The 22,595-nt window shown below is 47.5% G+C and overlaps 1 protein-coding gene across 1 annotated transcript; it reads right to left on the bottom strand.

The window, feature by feature from the left end:
- Positions 1–18,484: 18,484 nt before the first annotated feature.
- On the bottom strand, positions 18,485–20,014 carry LOC132386355 (zinc finger protein 420-like). The gene has a single exon (XM_059958610.1). The coding sequence runs from the start codon at positions 19,985–19,987 to the stop codon at positions 18,800–18,802; it is 1,188 nt and encodes a 395-aa protein (XP_059814593.1). The 5' UTR covers positions 19,988–20,014; the 3' UTR covers positions 18,485–18,799.
- Between the last annotated feature and the right edge of the window lie 2,581 nt (positions 20,015–22,595).

Here is a 22,595-nt window from a genome sequence, read left to right on the forward strand (position 1 = left end):
TACTGTCTATTCACCTCATAATTGTATATACCTCTATCAAATCCGCCCCCCCCCCATTCTTCTACGCTCCAAGGAATGAAGTCCTAACCTTTTCAATCTTTCCCTGTAACTCAAGAAGACCTGAAGACCTGGCACCATCCTAGTAAATCTTCTCTGCACTCTTTCAATCTTACTGCTATCATTCCTATAGTTAGGTGACCAGAACCATAAATAAGACTCCAAATTTGGCCTCACCAATGCCTTCTTCAACCTCACCATAACATCCCAACTCCTATAGTCATCACTTTGATTTATGAATGCCAGAATGGCAAAAGCCTTCTTTACAACCCTGTCTACTTTCATGGAATTATGTACCAGTACTCCCAGATCCCTTTGTTCCCCCGCACTCCCCAGTGCCCTACCATTTACTGTGTATGTCCTACTTTGGTTTGATCTTCCAAACTGCAACACATCACGCTTTTATGCCATCTGCCATTTTCTGGCCCGTTTTTCCATTGGGCTAATTGCACCCTGAATTTTGATGACCTTCTCAAGATCACCCAAACCTTCTACACATTTAACCCCATGCTCCTTCTGACCAACCCACTGGATCTGGATCCTTGCCCCCTGCACATCTAGTTTAAACCCCCCCGAGCAGCACTGGCAAACATTCCTGCAAGAATCTTAGTACCCCTCCACTTCAGATGTAGACCATCCCTTCGAAACAGCTCCCAATGTCCCTGGAACAAAGACCAATTATCCAAAATCCTGAACCCTTCCTTCCTGCACCATGCTCTCAGCCTCGTATTAATGTGCATAATCATTCTATTCTTCGCCTCACTCGCACGTGGCACAGGTAGCAATCCCGAGATTGTCACCCTGGAGGTCCTGCCTTTCAGCTTCACTCCTAACTCCCTGAACTCTCTAAGCAGGACCCCCTCACTCACCTTACCTACATCGTTGGTCCCTACATGGACCACTACATCTGGGTTCATGCCCTCGTTCTCAAGAATAGCCTGCACCCGATCTGAGATGTCCCAAACCCTGGCACCAGGGAGGCAACATACCATCCGAGACTCCCAATCTGCCCAACAAGATCTCCTGTCTGTCCCCCTGACTATAGAATCCCCTAAAACTATCGCTCTCTTCTCTTCCCTCCTCCTCTTTCTAGTTGAGGGTTCAACCTCTGTGCCAGAGGCAGGACCACTACAACTCATTCCTGGTAGGTCATCCCCATCAACAGTATCCAGTACGGTATACTTATTGTTAATGGGAATGGCCGCAGGGGTGCTCTGCTCTCTCTGCCTGCTCCCCCTGCCTCTCCGGACCGTCACCCATCTGTCTACTTCTTGGATTTTTGGTGTGACTATCTCCTGATAACTCCTATCTATCTCTGCCTCTGCCTCCCGAATGATCCGTAGTTCATCCAGTTCCCGCTCCAACTCCCTAACTCGGGCTGATAGGAGCTGCAGCTGGACGCACCTTTTGCAGGTGTGGTCATCAGGGACAACTGTGTTGTCCCTGACTTCCCACATACTACATACGGAGCACACCACTGCTCTGACTGTCTCCCCCATACCTGAACTGGATTAATAGAATAAGTCTGAAAAGCACCGAGCGACCTGACCTTCTACTCCTCAGCGAGCAATCACACAGGCTTACCGAAGTCCCCTTACGCCGAAGCCCACTTAGCCAAAGCCCAGGACTCTGCTGCCCGCTCGGAATAGAAGTCCTGCCTTTTAAAGTGCGCGCTCGACGCTGATGTCACTCGCGCCTGCGCAGTTCCCACTCCTCCACAGGTATTGACCAGGTAGGCTTAAATCCTACCTACAACGGTCGAATTCTCTGAGCTCCCAGCTGAATCACAAGCTGTCACTTCCTCCTGATTCAAAACTCGTTCGAAACTCATCGGCCCACTTCTTATGAGTTTTATGGATCTTCTCATGGGTTTCAACCTGCACGGAGAGGTTGAGTTACAAAAGCTGATACAATTCCAGCGGTGGATAAAGACCTTCCCCCCGGCAAATCAGAAGCTAAGTGGTTGGTGGGATTGAGAAGTATAGAGATTGTAATTGTCCTGACGAAGGGTCTCGGCCCGAACCGTCGACAGTGCTTCTCCCTTTAGTTGCTGCCTGGCCTGCTTCGTTCCACCAGCATTTTGTGCGTGTTACTTCTAGCAAGACTGTTTGGATAACGAGCATAAAGGAAACACCACTGCAGAATGCATAATTGTTAGCTTTATGGGGGAACGGAGTAAAACAAGAAGGGAAAGAATTTTATTCAACAAAGAAACAGTGCAGGTTTTATTTTCTAATTCTCTGCACCACACTCCAGTCCAGTTAGTGGCGGGAATCCGACTTTAATTTGACCTGTCAAACGCCTTTTAACCAAACCCCGCCCCATTTCGAATTATATTAGCAAATCATTCAAGGGGAAGGCGGAGAGCAGAGTGATTGACATTGGATTAGACAACCAGCATTAATCACCGTCGTTTTGTGGGCAGTCAGGTTGATTCGCCGCAAAAGGGACAGATGGACATATGCACAGGCCAATGGCTGGGGACAGTTCGGCGGTGTGTCTTTGACTGACATCCGGCAAGTCCAATGCGGTACTGAGTCTCCAGGACGGCGCTTTGCCCCTCACAAAACATACACAATCCTAACGTTCCAGAGCAGCCGGTCGATGCACAACCTGCCGGGAATAACACCTGGGTGATTAGGGGGTGAATGTGAGGAGCTGGAATCATCACTGCAACCGCCTTTGGATTGTGCTCAGGACGCGGCTTTATTAATGAACTGAAGCACCGAGGTGACCGCATATTTCACCGCGCTGATCACCTGCTCCCTGAATTTCGACTGAGTCACCGCGTAAATAAATGTATTCGTGCAGCAGCTGCAATTCATCAGTAAAACCCCGACGTAGTGAAAGATCAATTCAGAATCATTGAATATGAATCCTTTTCCTGAGACCTGATAATATATGAAGTTTACAACCATTGTCATCCAAAGGAGGATGAAGCTGCCGGAGATGGTGAAGAGTAAAACCATAGACCTCCTCCTGCTCTCCATCTCCAGGTCACTGTGGTTCTCCCCCTTGCTGTGACCCTTCAGCCCCTTACGGACCCGACTGGCCACTAAAATGTGTCTGACTGTCAGGGCGTTGAGCAGCAGGATCGCAGCAAAAGGGAGGAACGGAGTTAAAACCGTATCGAACCAGTCATATACCAGCCACCCGGGGTCAGTGAGATAATTGTTCCTGAGATCACAACGCCACGGTACATTGTCGATGATCACCCTGGGTTTCCGTGTGAAGTATCGGGGAACGTTTTTCAGAAAGAACAGTACACCGGTGGTTGTCAGAACCACAGTCGCAGTTTTCCCGGTGCAATATTTTGTTTTCAGCTTCCGGCAGCAAATGGCGACAAACCGGTCAAAGGTGAAACTGACGGTGAACCAGACAGAACAGTGAGTGGCTGTGTAGCTCACTACATCGGTAACACTGCACACAGGGGTGATGCTGAGAAAACTCCACAGGAAGTAATACCATCTGATTCGAGTCAAAATGACCCCGGTGACAATGGTCAGTAGATCGGCCGCTGCCATGGCCACCAGGTAGCGAGTGGTGCAGGTTGAGAGGCCGCACTTTCCCCGGGACAGGATCACGATCGCCACTACATTCACTGGAGAGAGAGAGGGAGAGAAACAGACACTGGGCATTACTTGACACATTCTCCGGGAATTAACACCGGATCGAGTTCCAGCGAAAGATGTCTGTGAACGGCTGCTAATCCAGCACAAGACACTGGTCACACTATCTCTGAACTGTTTTCTTCAGTGTGGAGATAAAGCAATGTGTGGGGAATCGTCGGCGATATAAACGAGCTGAATGAGCAACAACGATCGCTGCTGATCCCGATTCCAGTCGCTGATGGGGCCGGTTACACTGACTTAACCGTGACTGGCCAGGACTCTGGGAAATCAGCATCTGATGTTTCCAAGATGTGATACAGAGGGGAGAAACACACTGAAAACACTGGAAACAATATTAGCAAACAAAGACTGAGAGGCTCAGTTAACGGATTAATTCTCCACCGCAGTTCAATTCGAGAACCCTCGTGTGCAGATCCCTGGACACCGGATCGGGTGATCAGACCAAATTATTGACCAAAAGGCAGCGGGTTACGATTGTGATAGACTCCAAAGGGAGACGCGAAACACAGCACCAGTGGCTCTCTTTGATCAATAACTCAGAAACAGTGAACCTGACAATGATCCCCCCTCCCCGCCCCCCAGTCACACCTTCTCGGAGAGCTACCTGTCCTCAGCACTGGGACAAATCTGGAGAAGGTATCATTCAAGGCAAGAACAGCGTTTGAGTCGATCCCGTGGGTTTGAGGAGAGGCAGAGGTTTAGTTCCCTTTGTCATTGAAAATGAAAAATCGGAAAGTGGAGATGACAGGATCGATATCACTGACGGATATTTGTACAATGCTCATCAATTTGGAAGTTTGTAAAATGATCATGAATAGGTTCACACCGGTAACAATCAGAAATTCCAAACATGAATCCTTCTGCTCACTCACCGGGAACTCCAACAGCAGCAATGAACACGTACAATATTTTATCCACTCTTATGTACATATCGAACAATGCAGACATTTTCTATGTCCAGTGATTTGGCCCCCCTGTGTTACACGCGATCTTTCGGAATGAAATGCTGAGGCAGCACATGCCTCGGGATTTTAATACAATTCAATCACTCCACAGGGACAGATTTCAACAGATTTAAAAATAAAGATTTTAAATTATTTACAAATCGATTACATCAGACATGTGAAATTCCCGCGGTGACGGATGGCGATTAAACTATTCAATTAATATGAAGACCATTGGGAACTAATTTGTCCCAACGCATGTGTCTGAACCGTCCGAGTTATCTTATCAATTAAATGTGCTTCCAGTGTAAATATGAACTTCAAAGTAACCATTTATCAGACACAAAATATTGAAGTAAATTATGCCATTGTAGCTCGTGAAATTGGAATGAATCACGAACACTACGCCGGCTGATACTGTCGTGGAATCAGCGCCGGATTTCGGAGCGAAGGTTCAAGAGTTCGAATCCAACTGGCGTCAAAAAAAACTTTGTGTGTCTGTGTGTGGGTAGACCGACTGTCTCTGTCTGACCCTGCCGGACTGTACACGTGTCCATTTCCAATTCACTTTATCCCCTTGGTTTAGTCCATTCTCATCTGTCTCCCCAAACTGCACAGTTCCAACACTTCATAAAATGGCTGCCTGAACAATAAAAAAAGACAAGCACAGAGGGAAAATTGCATTTATTAGTAGTGTATGTAGAAATGAAATAACATCGAGACTTGTCGCAGCTCCAAATCAGGAGGCACCCCGAGATTGTGCCAAGCAAGTATCATTTCAAACAGTTCACAAAAAAGCTTGTCTCCATTTAAAACTTTGGAAGAACAATGGTCAAGGTTGACATTGCATTTTTATTAATGTATGGATAAACGGAAAAACCTTGAAATCCGGCACACCTCCAAATGCCCCGGCTCACCCAGGCTAGTGTTCACCTCCAAATCCGCCAACGCACCCAACTTTGTTCACATCAGTCTGCATCAACAAATCTGTGCCCGCCAGAAAACCCTCAATGAACCTTCAAATCAGTGTCCACCACAAAGCATCCGACACCACGAAATCCTTGTGCACTCACACAGTCGCTGACATACCCCTGAAGCTGAGCACATCCGCAAAGCTGGATGCTCCACCAAATCCGTCCGCACCACTAGATTCACTGGCAAACCCCGAAATATGCCGACATCCCCATTTATCTGACCAAACAATAACATGTATCATCCTGTCCTGGTGACGCCTGACCTGCCAATCCCCTGCAATATTGTCACACTGTGTCCCCATAAAACCTTTTTCGCAATCTTCACCACTTTCCTCACCACGGTTTCTGTCCTTTTATAGTTAATAAGGTTACTGGGACACTGATATTTCTTCACTTTCCTAAACACCTTGTCCCACTCCCTAATCGCCTCTGCACACTCCTCAGTCCACAGTGATACAGCCTTTCTCCTATTATTTCCGTTTTTAATGGGAATCACTTCCATCTCATCCGCTGAATAACGTGACATAAACTTTCATTGTAAAAATACACATCTTCGTCAACATTCTGCAGCAGTTTCAGAACTACTGTGAATATTAAATCTCGTACCCATTCAGACACACAAGTTGAAAAACTGTTCTTTAATCAAACCATTACCATCATTCCGCAAACTAACCCTCAGTGAACTGCGTTAAAATCTCAGCAGCAGACAGCTCTTCGTGGGCGAGAACAAAATATACTTTCTCACAACTCAGTAGAAAGTTTTCCACAAGCGTTGTAAACCATAATCAGTTTTATACAACTTCCTGCTGAATCAAATATTTCTACAGAAAATCACACATACGGTTCATTCACATTCACAACTCCACACCCTCCGTCCTTCCTTATAAAACTGTCAGCACTTTACCAATCACGCCAAACGATAACATAATCCTGCACAGAAAAACTTATGTGTGAAAATAATCTCTTTTCCTGAATACTCAAACCGTCGGGGGATTCTGACAAATGAGGAACAGACTTCTTAGTGTGTTGACGATGGAAAATCAGGCTGGGATAGACTAGGATGCAGATACTCCACCCATCAGATCTTCATTTACAGCTTCCAACATAACACCGGTTACACAGAGATACCCTTCTGCAGCTTTCACAATCATTTTATTTTTTTGCCAGTATGACGAGATGTCTGATCAGTGCAATTCACCACATCCATTATAAACATCACAAACTCCATTTTATCCATCAGTACAGTATCTTTACTGAGAGGACTGTGATGCGGATATATATCCACTGACCTCCTAGTCTATTCTCTGACCACTTTATTAAGTTTAGCAGTCAGAGTCAGGTTTAACCTTTTGCAAGGTCTCTGCATAAGACACACCCAAATGTAACCTGTTGAACTGATCCGCCTCTATTTTCCTGAGGCAACATAGTTGGTGTTGTTAAATTCCCACCTCTCTCCATGACTGAAATTCACATTAACTAATCAATCCGCCCCAGACTCAGACCCTCCTCGTCTGCTCTATCGCTATGGCGGAGTTCAGCGATACTGCTGTCGGTGGTCGTCGGCCGCGGCATCTACAGGGACGGACGTGGCTCTCCGTCCACACCTCCGAGTGTCTGTCCCGGCGATGTTTGCCAGACCTCCCTCAGCCTCCGCCGATTCAGAGAAAATTGCGCCAACAGCCGGCAGCAGGCACTCTGGGAGTTATGAACTACGATCCTCCACACTCCTTGTGAATCTCCTCTGGAGACCTCCTGCACAATATATACTTTGTATAGAATGCAACAGTTTGAGAAACATACCAGGTCAGGCACAATCTCCTGAGAGGAATGCTGTCGAAGTTTTGGATGAAACCCTCGAGTTTCAGCATTGAGAGTGGCCCTTCCAGGCTGCACTGGTGCCCACCAAAATGGTCCCATCTGCCTGCGTGTGAGCCATTTCCTCTGGGCATGAGTTAGCTTGAATAGTCACATGGGCACAGGTGCTGAAAGGTTATTTTCCTTGCTGTAGGAGTCTAACTGAACCTTCCCTATCCTATACTTAATCACAATGCGTTTTAAACTTGTATCAGTAGAGGATCCACAAAGGAGGTAGTGTTTAGTCTCTTATAGAGCAGTAAGGTGGATTATTTACTCAGAGCCTGGTAGGATACACTGCAGATTATGGATAGAGGCAGGAAACCACATCACCAGTGACTTGACCAATATATTTGTGCTCTCTGAAGCCACAGGTAAGATATCAGAAAAACGCTGATCAATCTTATTCCGTTATTTAAGAAGGGGGATGGATGATCCTGGAAAATATAGAGTCACGTTAGGGGTAGACACGTTTCTGGAGAAGATTCTTAGGGATTGGATGTAGCGTTATCAAACTCCTCACACTTCAACAGACCAATCGTCTCCTCCAGAGTGTGACAGTTTGTTTCCTGACGGCCATTTCGGCCGGCACCAGGACCATCCCTCCCGTCCATGTACCTGTCCAAGTGTCTCAATGGAACCTCATTTCACCACTTCCACTGGCGTCTCATTCCACACTCATACTGTCTTCTCAGTAAAGAAGTTCCCCCACATTTTACACTTAAACACTTTTCCTTTTACCCCAAACTTATGACCGCTTATTCAGGCCTCACCCAACCTGAGGGGGAAAAGCCTCAACTTCGGTGCTACAAAACGCTTTGAATCTTTCTCTCCAACTCAGGCCTTCAACTCCTGGAAACATCATTATAAATTTTCGCTCTAATCGTTCAAGGTTCTTGATGGTTTTTCGTGTAGAAGTGTAACCATGGATAGATACACGAAGCTTAGAAAAATAGAGGACTATGAGTAAGCCAAGGCAGTTCCATTGTAGGGACAGGTTCAGCACAGCTTTGTGGGCCGAAGGACCTGTATTGTACGGTAGGTTTTCTATGATCCAAACTACACACAATACTCCAGGATTGTCCTCGGTACCGTCTTTACAGCTTCCAACATAACATTGCAATTCGTGTACTCAGTACTTTGATTCATGAAGGCCAATGTGCCAAAAGCTCTCTGCATGGCCCTGCCCTGAACTATGGAACTGTATTCCCGGATCCCTCTGCTCCCCGCAGACCACAATCCCCGACCAGTCACTGTCTGAGTCCGACCCTGTTGTTCCCGGCAAAGCGTAACACCTCACATCGGTCCTCATTACATTCCAGCTGCAAAACCGTCAGTCCATTTATCCAGCTGCTAAACTCATCTCCAAGTTTTGATAATCTGCCTCACTGCCACTCATGCTCTGTATCCAGGTGTCAGCTGCAAATCCAGTTTACTATATTCCCATTGAAATCCGCAGTTACGTGGAGCTGAGGAGGACAATGGCGCCTGACGGCGACTCCTTGTTTGCAACTTCGGAAAGAGCTCTGGTTCTATTTTAATATCTCTATTTTTCCCTCTCATGTTGCTTTCGAAGACCCCGACCTGGAATTACAAACTGACTTTGGTTCTTTGCGGGAATGGGACCCGTTCTCGGAGTCTGACGACTGGACGTTATTCGATATACCAAGGACGAGGGCTAAAACACCAGCGCGCCTTCAGTATTCCGGGATTTCGTGGCTCTGGAGGCGGGTGGAGTCGAGGTCGGTGGCGTTGCAGGAAATCGGTGCGTCGTGGGAGACGGAAGATCGAAAGCAGCGAGCTGGCTGCTGGCCGTGTGCCCGGAGACCCGAGTTCCTCGGCACAGAGCTCGAAAAAAGCAACACAGACATTTAACTTCTTAAATCAGCGAGCTGTTTGCTATGCCCACACCTGTCGCTGTGAAAAGGGGACAGCCATTTTTCCCTTATTAGGAAGGGGGGGGAGAGAGAGAGAGAGAGCGAGAGAGAGAGAGAGAGAGAGAGAGAGAGCGAGAGAGAGAGAGAGAGAGAGAGAGAGAGAGAGAGAGAGAGAGAGAGAGAGAGAGAGAGAGAGAGAGAGAGAGAGAGAGAGAGAGAGAGAGAGAGAGAGGGAGGGGGAAAGGAGTGAGAGAGAGAGGGAGAGAGAGGGAGGGAGAGGGAGATAGAGAGTGTAGAGAGTGAGAGATGGGGGAGAGGCTGTGGTATGTTGAGTTACCGGGTGAACGTGTAGTCTTTGGGGTTCTTCAAGTCTGTGTACCTATTGACGCTTTGCTGCACGTTTCAGTGTTCGGTGGAGGGCGCCGATGCTTTCGTTAACTGGTGGCTGGGGGTGGGGGGTGATGGTTGCTTTGCTACTGCTTATACGTGGATGGGGTCAACTGGGGGAATTCGGGGTGCGAGCATTTAACTGTCATTCATTCATTGGGACACTCCTCTGTTTTCGTGGATGGTTGTGAAGAGAAGAATTTCAGGATGTATATTGTATACATTTCTCTTACATTAACTACACATTTGAAACATTTGTTACCTGTGAAATACTTCTATATCTTGTCCCTCAGAATGTCTGACAATAAGTTAACCGTTGGTGTCAGACTCATCCGCCTCTACTTTCCCGGCTCATCGTCAGAGCCTTTCTGGAACAATGGAAGCTAATCTACAGCACCTCACAGGTGTCCAAAGACATTTTAAATACTCCTGGAGGCAGGCTAAGGCCCCTGCAGTTTCCGTACTCGACTTCCACAAGGGTCGGTGCGATGTCTTGTCACTAATTGGAAATTGATCTGGCCTGATTGAGCCCATTAAACTATAAGATACAGGAGGACAATTAGGCCATTTGTCCCATCGCGTCTGCTCTGCCATTTCATCATGGCTGATCCATTTACTGTTCGCCACTGGTCCCCATCTCCATCCTTCTCTCCATATCTGTTCATGCCCTGAGCAGTCGAGAATCTGTCAACCTCTCCCTTAAATGTACGTAAGGACTCCACCCTCTGCTGCCTGTGACAACCAGCGAATTCCACAGATTCGCCATTCTCTAGCTAAAGAAATTCCTCTTGCTTTCATTCTAAATGGATGCCCCTCCAATCTGAGACTGTCATCTCGTCTTACACTCTCCCACCAGAGGTATGATCCTCTCCAGAACAACTCTGTCTGAGGCATTCACCATTCGGTAGGTTTCAGTCGGGTCAACCCTCATTCTACAGACCACAAGTACTTTGAATAACTCCAGACCGCCGAGCGCCTGAATTCCTGCCAGGCCCGTGGCTCATTATTTATTGGCCGGTGCAGGTTTACCCTCAGCTTTCGTCCGGGGTCCAAGAACGGGAAGCCCGATGTTCTCTCTCGTCAATAGGTCTCCGAGAAGGACCTTCCCAACCCCGAGACCATCCTTCCACCATCCGGTGTAGTGGCTGCCCTCGCCTGGGAGATCGGGTCCAGAGTCACGGAGGCCAAACGGACTCAACCTGATACCTGATCAGGCATCGGATCTCCCAGTCGCCTCTTTGTACTCGATTCTGCTCGATCACAGGTTCTCCAGTGGGGGCGCACTTCTCGTTTCGCCAGTCATCCCGGGACCGATCGGACTCTGACCCTCCTGAAGAGACATTTCTGATGACCCTCCATGGACGCCGACACCCGTTCCTGTGTCTCTGCATGTTCCGTCTGCGTCCGGGGAAAAGCCTCGGTCCAGGCCCATATACAAGGTGCCGAAAGATCTGGGAAGACACACGCACGGCCCTGCTTCGCTCAGCCAACCGTAACCGAAAAATTGCCGACCGCCATCGTACCCCTGCTCCTGAGTATCGACCTGGGCAGATGGTGTGGCTCTCGGCTAGAGACATTCCTCTCAAGAACGAGCCCAATAAGCTCGCCCCCGGCTTCCCGGGACCCTTCGAGTTTGAGAGCATTATCAATCCCACGGCAATCCGGCTCAAACTACCTTCGTCAATGCAGATCCATCCTACAGTTCACGTCTCCCAGTTAAAACCGGTTTCTGTCAGCCCCTTGTACCCTCCGACCGAACCCCCTCTACCCCTCCCCCCTCCCCCCATATCGTCGACGACCATCCGGCGTACACCTTCCGGTGGTTATTGAATGTTCGCCGTGGAGGCAGCGTCTCCAGTACCTGGTCGACCGGGAGGGGTACGGCCCGGAAGAACGATCCTGGATTCCCCTCTCCTTCATTCTGGACCCTTCTCTCATCTCGGATCCCAATTGGGACCATGCAAACGAACCTGGGGGGGGGGGATCGCCTGGAGGCCCCCGTTGAGGGAGGGGTACTGTCATGGTTCCGTTTGGTTATTCATCTTTTACCCTCCTTCATCCGTGATTTATACCCTGATTTCAGTCATTAGATTTCCAATCGCTGCTCGTTTACTTAATTACAGTACACCTGGTTTTCATCAGCGACTGTGAAATAAGTACGATGGCGTTACTATCATAGGCTGCCAGTTTGTTGGTCTGTTCTCTCTCGTGTGAGACTTCGGTCCCTGGTCTGATTAGAACCGTTAGTTCTAAGTTCAGCTATCGTTTCAAGATAGTCCCTGTTAACTCCGTCTCCTTGTCAAGATTCCTCCAGTTTGCTGTTCTACGTTCATGTCTGCGCCAGCATCCCCAACTCAGTCGACGTGCCTGTGTCCCGCACTTGGGTTCTCCTCAGTAGCCCCATGCAACAGTGAATTGTACTGATCAAACACCTTGTCCTACTGGGGTAATTGAAATTATTGTGACAGCTGCAGAAAGATATCTTGGTGTAACTGGTGTTACCAGTTTTATAAGGAAAAGGGCAGCGTACAGATTTGTGAATGTGAGTTAAACATATGTGGCATATGTAGTAGAAATATATCATTCAACAGGTGGGGTATTAAAGTGGTTCATTTTTACAACTTGTGGAAAATGACAGTTGTATTGCCTATTCTAAACCCGGAGCTCACTGTCTGATCCTTCCAGTTATGGACCAATATGGTTAACCTCTCATTTGTGTAAACTTATGGACATATAGTACTGGAACGGTTGAATTATATTTTTGAAGAGAGAGGCAATTTATCATTTTATCAGAGAATATTTTGGAAGGGGAGAATGACGTTGGATTCAGTATTATATTTGGAATACGATATTAGGAAAGCACAGTTAAAATAAGTTGTTGCAATGACAGTACTTTTGACATTGAAAAGGCAAGTACGATTTATGGAAGGAAGGACTTTCGGAAATTAGGAGAGGGGAAATTGCAGCATTTATTTCTGTTTTTTTTTGTCGTTTGGAAGGTTCCTACAAGTAAGGGTGAGAAAGATATATCCTGGTGTGTATGAGATAGCGACTGGGACTGCATAAGACTGTACTTGTAATCCTTTATTATTTAATAATATGATTAATGATATATCCTGTGATAGCGTCGGTTAATTACTATGTACAGATGAAGGAGCTTTCTGGATTAGAGGCAGAAATTTGAATTTTAGTGTATGGAGTTGCAATTATTTACTAATATGTTTGAAAAAAGGAAATAGATGACGATGTAAGCTTTCAGTAGCTAAACATATGTTATGTGTTTTACAAATAAGATTAATTGATCTGCAGATGATTTGAACTTATACGATCAAACTCTTGAAGACCTGCCAGGACAATGATTTTCAGACATGTGGGTGGATAATAAGCTGACATGGAAGCGCTACATCGTTGTAATAACTGATAAATAAAAAGGAGCATTAAATATTCTCAGCTGTCTATGTGGATATTCTTGGGTGTTACACGAAAATCTTTGTTAATCATTTAGAATTGTTTAATTAGATCTGTTCTAGATATTGACTGTGTGGCTTATGCATCAGCTTCATCTTCAACTTTAAAATGTTTGAATGTGATGTAAGCATAGACTTTAAGATTGTTTTGTTATGCAGTAAAGTCGTCCCATCTTTCGGTTTTACTGGGTGAAATTGGATAATTACCATCACAATTGCAGCAGCTGAAATTGATATTAACATACCCGATTAATTTTAGAGGGCAGATACATTATCATGCTGTTGAAAGTGTGTTAGAGGACGGGTGGGAACACTCAGGAAGAGAGTTTTTGGTTTTGGATATCTGGGCTCTTATCACGCTTGGAGTATGAGCTATGGAGTATGGAGTATGGAGTGTCGCTCTCTCAGTAACTCTACTTTGTTTTCTTTTCCCAATCACATTAGTCGATTTTAGGTTGAACAGTTTAATACAATGTAAATACCTACACAGAACTGCATAAAGTGCATAAAAACAGTGCAGGCATTACAGTAAATAATAAACAGGACAATAGGGCAAGGTGTCAGTCCAGGCTCTGGCTATTGAGGAGTCTGATAGCTTGGGGGAAGAAACTGTTACATCGTCTGGTCGTGAGAGCCCGAATGCCTCGGAGCCTTTTCTCAGATGGCAGGAGGGAGAAGAGTTTGTATGAGGGGTGCATGGGGTCCTTCATAATGCTGTTTCCTTTGCGGATGCAGCGTGTAGTGTAAATGTCGGTGACGGCGGGAAGAGACACCCCGATGATCCTCTCAGCTGACCTCACTATCCGCTGCAGGGTCTTGCGATCCGAGACGGTACAATTTCCGAACCAGGCAGTGATGCAGCTGCTCAGGATGCTCTCAATACAACCCCTGTAGAATGTGATGAGAATGGGGGCGGGAGACGGACTTTACTCAGCCTTCGCAGAACGTAGAGACGTTGTCAGGCTTCCTTGCTATGGAGCTGGTGTTGAGGGATCCGGTGAGATTCTCCGTCAGGTGAACACCAAGACATTTGGTGCTCTTTACGATCTCTACCGAGGAGCCGTCAGTGTTCAGTGGGGAGTGGTTGCTCCGTGCCCTCCTGAAGTCAATAACCATCTCTTTTGTTTTTGTTCACATTAAGAGACAGGTTGTTGGCTCTGCACCAGTCCATTAGCCGCTGCACCTCCTCTCTGTAAGCTGACTCGTCGTTCTTGCTGATGAGACCCACCACGGTGGTGTCATCGGTGAACTTGATGATGTGGTTCGAGCTGTGTGTTGCAGCACAGTCGTGGGTCAGCAGAGTGAACTGCAGTGGACTGAGCACACAGCCCTGGGGCGCCCCCGTGCTCGGTGTCATGCTGTTGGAGATGCTGTACCTGATCCGGACTGACTGAGGTCTCCCCGTCAGGAAGTCTAGGATCCAGTTGCAGAGGGAGGTGTTCAGGCCCAGTGGACTCAACTTTCCAATCAGTTTCTGAGGGATGATTGTGTTGAATGCTGAACTGATGTCTATGAACAACATGTGACCTTTTTGTCCAGGTGGGTTAGGGCCAGGTGGAGGGAAATAGCAATGGCAGCATCTGTTGAGCGTTGGGGACGGCACTCAAACTGCAGGGGGTCCAATGAGCGAGGCAGCAGTGTCTTGATATGCCTCATGACGAGCCTCTTGAAACACTGCATGATAATGGATGTAAGTGCAAAGAGACGGTAGTCATTCATGAAGGACACTGAAGACTTCTTCGGCACGGTCACGATGATGGCGGCCTTGAAGCACGTTGGAACGGTGACGCTGCTCAGGGTGATGTTGAAGATGTCAGTGAGAACATCTGCTAGCTGGTCTGCAGGAGATGTTGTCCTGTAATTGGTGATGTCATGGATGCCCTCCCACATGCGCCTCGTGTCGCCGCTGTCCTGGAAGTGGCTGTGGATTAGCTGGGCGTGTGCACGCTTTGCAGCTGCTTTCTGGAAATCAGAGTGCCAGCAAGATTGTAATAATGTATTAACCATTCAACCATTCCCTCCTTGCCCAGGCGTGTACAATTATGTACATAATCTATCAAAATAGGTAAGAACACAGAGGGAACACAGACCTGACCTGCAGAGGTCACCCATAAATTGGTCTGCGGTTTAAGGTGGCAAACCATGTGGGACCTCGCTCTCCTTCAGGGTCGTCCTCCTGAAACTTACGTATCTCCCCCATATCTGGCATGTTCGTCCTTCGATTTTGTCTGATAGGAGCTTGCTGGGTTCCCGAGGTGTCTAAACGTGTGGGATTCGAGGCTGTCTGTCTGGCTGCTGAATCAGCCCTGGTATTACCAATAGATATCTCAACAGATTCCCCAGTATGGGCTGCACATTCCATAATAGCCAAAACTCGAGGGAGCTGGAGAGTGCTGAGAAAGTTGTTGGCAAAGGCAGGTTAAAACGGGGTAGCCAAAACAAGTCAGGAAACCCTCAAAGCTCCGTAGTCTGTGCATAACGGGAGATTGTGTAAAACTTCCCATTTAAATCTGTTGCTGGGCTACAGGCACAAGTCAGAGTGAGCAGCTCAGCCTTCTGGTCGGACACAGCTGTTTCAAAAGAGGCTTACGTCACTGTCCGTCATTATCACACAGCCAGAACATCGATTCCGCGCTGGATTACCAGAGACCTTCCATCCTCATAAAACGTTGCCTCGGGCTTGAGGGGGTAATGCGGAAGGGGTGGGAGAGTCTGTCCTTCTTTCACGGTGATCCAAACAGTGGTGGGAGGGGGTGAACTTCGTGCAGCTGACTTCATGGACTGAAATTGTCCAGAGATGTGGTACAACGTCTTGGGTTTGGTCAATATTAAGAGTGTCTTAAGAGAGTCCCATCTTCACCTTAGACTCCTTCCAGCATCGGAGGTGGCCCGTGGCCAAGTCTTGCAAGTCCCCCTTGGTGCTAGAGGCTTGTTTCGTCAGGGAGTAGGCAGGAAACCCACGCTCTTTAGCTTGAACCAAGGGCAAATCCTAATGGTGGTCTGGGGAAGCACGAATCCTGTCTGTCACCAAAGGAAACCTGGAACTTCGGCCAGTAATGCACTGCCCACTTTTCCTTCAGCCTCACCAGTCACGGTGACTTTGAAATTCTGTCCCTCGAGGGGTGCATAATATCGGTTTCCTCAGTTTAGCACCACATAGGGGTCACATGAGGGTCTGCCTCCGGCAGAGAGGGTTCAGACGAAGTGGAGTCCAGATTCAGTGCCCACCACTGGAGGGGGATTCGGTAACTGGGGAAGCTGTCGGTTGTTCGCTAGTCTGTGTATAGAATCTCCACTTGCAACGGACACAGCAAGTCTCACTCTGCTAGATTACACCCCAGACTGGCGGTGGCTGTAAATGAAACCTCACGCTGGGTCCCCCTGTAATTCCATATGCGTTCCGTACCATTATTAGAGGTTTTGTCCCCTGCAAAATTGCGTAGCGGGCCACAATTCTCTCCGATAGTCTGGTCCCAATTCCCCAGGGTTACGTTTGGACTCAAGCACTTTAGTGATGCTTACAGGTTGCTGGAGATCCCTCTCCAAGGCTTGAATAATCTGGTCTGTCCGTTCATTCTCATCATGGATTCCCACCTGTAACTCCTGATAGGTTTGGTATCTTAATTCTGCCTTCCATTTCCGCCCCTCATCAGCTGAGAGAATCATGCAGCAGAGACTGAATGAACCTTGTGGGGTCACATTATACATTTGTATAGTACTGCGGATATACTGAGCAATCTGTGCTGGGTTTTCTTTTCTATCGGGGGCCGGATTCATGATCATTGTCATTTCTTGAGGCTTCCAGGGTGCATACACAGGAATCACTGAGGGCTGTTCCTCCTCCGCTGCTCATGGATTAGGCAGCATTCGGGTGGGTAATTGTCTCTGTGGAGTCATTAACTTTGGGCTTTTATTGGATTCTCCCCTCCCTGTCTAGGAATAATCCTCGGTATTCCCTTTCTGGATCTGAGGGGATAGAGAGCCTCCCCTTCCCCGCTGCTGCTGCTTTACCCGAGTGGCCACCGTATCTGAGTACTGGGCGGATTGGGGCTCGGGTGCACTCGGCCCCTGGTATGGTGGGGGGAGTACGGTGGGTGCTCATTCCTGATCATGGTCACCATCCTCAAACAGGATCGGTATCCCAAACAAGGGATCGGGATCCCTTGTTTCCCTGTCAGTTCGAACTTTAGACTGACGTTCCTGCCCTTCTCTCCTATCTAGGCCGGCCTTGGTTTGCTGATGTTGTTTTTCCTGCTCTCGTTTTCGGCGCCCATTCACCCATTCACACTCCACCTTTAGCGTCTCCCAACCTTCTGCAGTACGTACCTCTCTCCCTTTGTCACACGCATTATCCCTCCAACTTGCTCATCATGTACTGTTCCACCTTGCATCTGCCTTATCCTTCCATTGCCTTTTCAACAATTTCCACTTCTTCCCACAGTTCATCTTCCAGATCAGATTTACTGCGTGTTCTCAAGAGGTGATATCGCCGGCTCCCGCCCGGTGGCCACATTCTTTTCCCCAATCTTTTCATTCAGCGCTGCAGTCAAAATTCACAAATCTTTTTTCTTGTCTGGAAAACTCTCACACACGTTGTGTAGGGCTGCTCTTGGCCCACTCGTATCACTCGACTCCATGCTCTCTAAGTAATTTACCCGGCACAAAGCCTCCTGCTCAATTAACAATCAGATAAATTTACCCAGCAGGCACCACGTGCTGAATTGATAAATTTATCCAGCATGTCCGTCTCCTGCCCAGTTAGTAAAATTAACCCGGTACCGCCTCCTACTCAATTAATAAAATTTGCCTACCTTATACAAGTCTTCCGACAGATACATTCCCTATCCTATCAAGATATGCAAGCAGCCCTCAGCGAGGAACCGTGCCTCCACAGGAACTGACGGTGAGCGACAAAAGGTGAAATAGCCGTTGGGCACCTGGTCGGTCTCCACAGTCCCCGGAGTGGTCCGGCCGCTTACTCCGTCTGTCTGCTTCGCACTCGCTGTATTGGGATCCTGTTCGTGACACCCAATGTTAAACTCGGGAGACCAGTTTCCTCTCGGCACCACAGTTTATTGCATTCTCTTGCAAGAGTCTGAGACCCAGTTATCAGAGGGAAGGCATGTCAGTGCTGCCAACCATCCGACAAGTGGACTCTCTCAGTCAGGTTACAGCAGTATATTCATACATAGTAAGTCCCATACATCACTGTTGCAAGCTGCTATTAGAACTGGTACGCCCACCAAGTCTGTTGGTGCAAATCTTAATGTCTTAGATAACAGAGTGCACTAACTCAAGGCTTGAATATAGATGGATATACAGTCCAGTCCTTATCAGCTATTCCCTTTGCAAGGTCCTGACTTCATTCCAGACAGATGTTCATTGCTGACCTTATCGATGAGTCCTGACTCAAACACGAGTACAATATATATTATCAAATTCTCAATGTCCCTCTGACAATTAAAAGGAAACCAGTATAAGCCATTGACTTTCTTAACTGCTGAAGACAGAGCTTACTTTAGTTCAAAAATTCCTGTTCAGTCCCAATTATTCTTTTATCTAGAGGTTACTTAGGTTCAAAATAATTTTTTATATATCCGCATTTCCTCAGAATGGTTTCTCCCCAGTGTGAATTTGCTGATGCCTCGAGAGCTGAGATGAACGACTGAATCTTTTCCCACAGTCTGAGCAGGTGAATGGCCTCTCCCCAGTGTGAACAAACTGATGTTCTTTCAGCTGAGCTGAATCGGTGAATCCCTTCCCACACTCTGGGCAGATGAATGGTTTCTCCCCAGTGTGAATTCGCTGGTGTCTCAGGAGTTGAGAAGAACGACTGAATCCTTTCCCACATTCAGAGCAGTTGAATGGCCTCTCCCCAGTGTGGACTCGCTGATGTAACTTCAGTTGAGATGACTGAGAAAATCCCTTCCCACATTCAGAGCAGATGAACGGCTTCTCCCCAGTGTGGACTCGCTGATGCTCCTTCAGTTGAGATGACTGTGTGAATCCTTTCCCACATTCAGAGCATATGAATGGTTTCTCCTCACTGTGATCTAACTGGTGCGTTAATAGACTAAAACGCCGAGTGAATCCTTTCCCACAGTCTGAGCAGGTGAACGGCCTCTCCACAGTGTGAACAAACTGATGTTCTTTCAGATGAACTGAATCGGTGAATCCCTTCCCACATTCTGAGCAGATGAATGGTTTCTCCCCAGTGTGAATTTGCTGGTGTCTCAGGAGTTGAGATGAACGAATGAATCCTTTCCCACATTCTGAGCAGCTGAACGGCCTCTCACCAGTGTGAACTCGCTGATGTACCTTCAGTTCAGATGACTGAGCAAATGCCTTCCCACATTCAGAGCAAGTGAACGGCCTCTCCCCAGTGTGGACTCGCTGATGTAACTTCAGTTGAGCTGTCTGGGCAAATCGTTTCCCACATTCAGAGCATATGAATGGCTTCTCTCCAGTGTGGACTCGCTGGTGTCTGTGTAGATTGGACGAGTGAGTGAATCCCTTCCCACAGTCAGAGCAGGTGAACGGCCTCTCACTAGTGTGAACTCGCTGATGTAACTTCAGTTCAAATGACTGAGCAAATCCTTTCCCACAGTCAGAGCAGGTGAATGGCTTCTCTCCCGTATGAACTCGCTGATGTGACTTCAGTTCAGATGACTGAGCGAATCCTTTCCCACATTCAGAGCATGTGAATGGCTTCTCCCCAGTGTGAACTCGCTGATGTCTCTGTAGGTTGGACGAGTGAGTGAATCCCTTCCCACAGTCTGCGCAGGTGAATGGCATCTCCCGAGTGTGAACTCGCTGATGTGACTTCAGTACAGACGACCGAGCGAATCCTTTCCCACATTCTGAGCAAGTGAATGGCTTCTCCCCAGTGTGAACTCGCTGATGGGACTTCAGTTCAGATGACTGAGCAAATACCTTCCCACATTCAGAGCAGATAAATGGCTTCTCCCCAGTGTGAACTCGCTGGTGTCTGTGCAGGTTGGACGAGTGAGTGAATCCCTTCCCACAGTCTGAGCAGGTGAGTGGCCTCTCCCCAGTGTGAACTAGCTGATGTACCTTCAGTTCAGATGACCGAGCAAATCCCTTCCCACAGTCTGAGCAGGTGAATGGCCTCTCCCCAGTGTGGACTCGCTGATGCTCCTTCAGTTGAGATGACTGGGTGAATCCCTTCCCACAGTCTGAGCATGTGAATGGCATCTCCCTAGTGTGAACTAACTGACGTTGCAGCAGGTGAATCGACTGAGTGAATCTCTTCCCACAGTCTGAGCAGGTGAACGGCCTCTTCTCAGTGTGAACTCACTGCTGTTCATTCAGTTGAGATGATTGAGTTAACCCGTTTCCCCTATTCAGAGCATGTGAATGGCATCTCCCTAGTGTGAACTAACTGATGTTGCAGCAGGTGATTTGACTCCTTTCAGGAGCAGGAGAATGGCCTCTCCCCAGTGTGAACTCGCTGGTGTCTATGTAGTGTGGACGAATGAGTGAATATCTTCCCCTATTCAGAGCAGGTGAATGGCTTCTCCCCGGTGTGAACTCATTGGTGTCACTGTGGTCTGGTTGAGTGTGTGAATGTCTTCCCACCATCCGAGCAGGTCAATGTCCTCTCACTGGTGAACTTTAGGATACATCTTCAGCATCGACAATGGAACGAATTGCTTCCCACTTGCAGAACAGGTGGAACATCTCACTGTGGTGTGAACTTGCTGATGTATCTTCAGGCTGGATGACTGAGTAGTTCCCCTCCCTCACACAGAGCAGGTGAATGGCCTCTCCCCACTGTGAACTCACCGGCGTGTCTGTGGGTAGGCTGTGAGTGAATCCCCTCCCTCACACAGAGCAGGTGAATGGCCTCTCCCCACTGTGAACTCACTGGCGTGTCTGTGGGTAGGCTGTGAGTGAATCCCCTCCCACACTGAGAGAAGGAGAATGATATCTCACTGCGATCAATTCTCTGCAATTCAGACAGTCAGACGTTTGAATCCCGTCTACAATCAATGCAGTAGAAATGATCTCCAGTGAACAAATGCTGGTGTGTTCTCAGCACCCCGGTTCAAGTGGATTTCACTGAGTTACAACAGAATGCTTGATTTCAGTGACAGAACACATTACCAGATGTTATGAGATAATTCTTCATCTCCGTGGATCGACAACAGAGGTGTTGGTGTTGCAAAGAAAATATTTGGTCACTCCTTAAATATCCAGTCATTCAGCAAAACTGATGTGTTGTTGTGTTTGAGATTCCCATGCACAAGTGTTCTGCCATTTCAAACCTGTAAAAATATTTGCAAAAGACATCAATGGGAGAAGGAGAGTATTTCAGGAGAGATTATAGTCTGTGGTGAGAACATAAGAAATAGGAGCAGGAGATGGCCGTCCGGCCCGTCAAGCCGGCTCCAACATTTAATAAGGACATGCCTGATCTGGCGATGGGCATCTCCACCTTCCTGCCTTTTCCCCATAACCATTAATTCCCCTACTATGCCAAAATCTATCCAACCTGATTTGAAATCAGAATACAATATTATGTTAGGACTCTTGGCAGTGTGGAGGATCAGCGAGATATTGGGGCCCATGTCAATTTTACAATTAAAGCTGCAGCGCTGATTGTCATTGTTGTTAATAAGGCCTTCATCAACCATGGAACTGAATTCACGAGTGGTGAGGTAATGTTGCAGCTGTACAAGACCTGATTTACACCCCACTTCGAGTATTCTGTTCAGTTTCCTCATTACAGGAAGGATGTGGATACTATAGAAAGAGAGCAGAGGAGATTTACAAGGATGTTGCATGGATTGGAGAACATGCCTTATGACAATAGGTTGAGTGAACTTTGTAGCGAAGGAGGATGAGAGGTGACCTGATAGATGTGTAAAAGATGATGAGAGGCATTAATCGTGTGGACAGCCAGAGGCTTTTTCCTGGGGCTGAATTGGCAAACACAAGGGGCATTGTTTTAAGGTGCTTGGTCGATTGGAATGTCATAGATAGGTTTCTCACACAGAGTAGCAGGTGTATGGAATACACAGCCAGCGATGACAGTACAGACAGATACTATGCAGTCTTTTGAGAGATTCAGATAACTTCATGGAGCTTAGAATACACAGAGTGCAATGCAGTTGGAAAATAGGAGGCAGTTTCTGGAATAGGTTACATGGACGGCACACTGTGTATTATATTGTAGATTTCCATGTTTCCATCAGCACTCATCCTCTAACAAGGCTTGGATCAGACACTCTGACTGACCATCAAATTATCTGACTATATCCCTGTCTTTATGAGAATGGGCTGTTTCTGACTACAATCAACCTGTGACTTGGCTCAATTTGTCTCTCTCCTTCGGGATTATTTCAAGTTCTGGTCATGTTCCACAATACTACAAAGATCA

The sequence above is a fragment of the Hypanus sabinus genome, unplaced genomic scaffold (genome assembly GCF_030144855.1).
Source record: "Hypanus sabinus isolate sHypSab1 unplaced genomic scaffold, sHypSab1.hap1 scaffold_1111, whole genome shotgun sequence".
NCBI classification, from domain to species: Eukaryota; Metazoa; Chordata; class Chondrichthyes; order Myliobatiformes; family Dasyatidae; genus Hypanus; species Hypanus sabinus.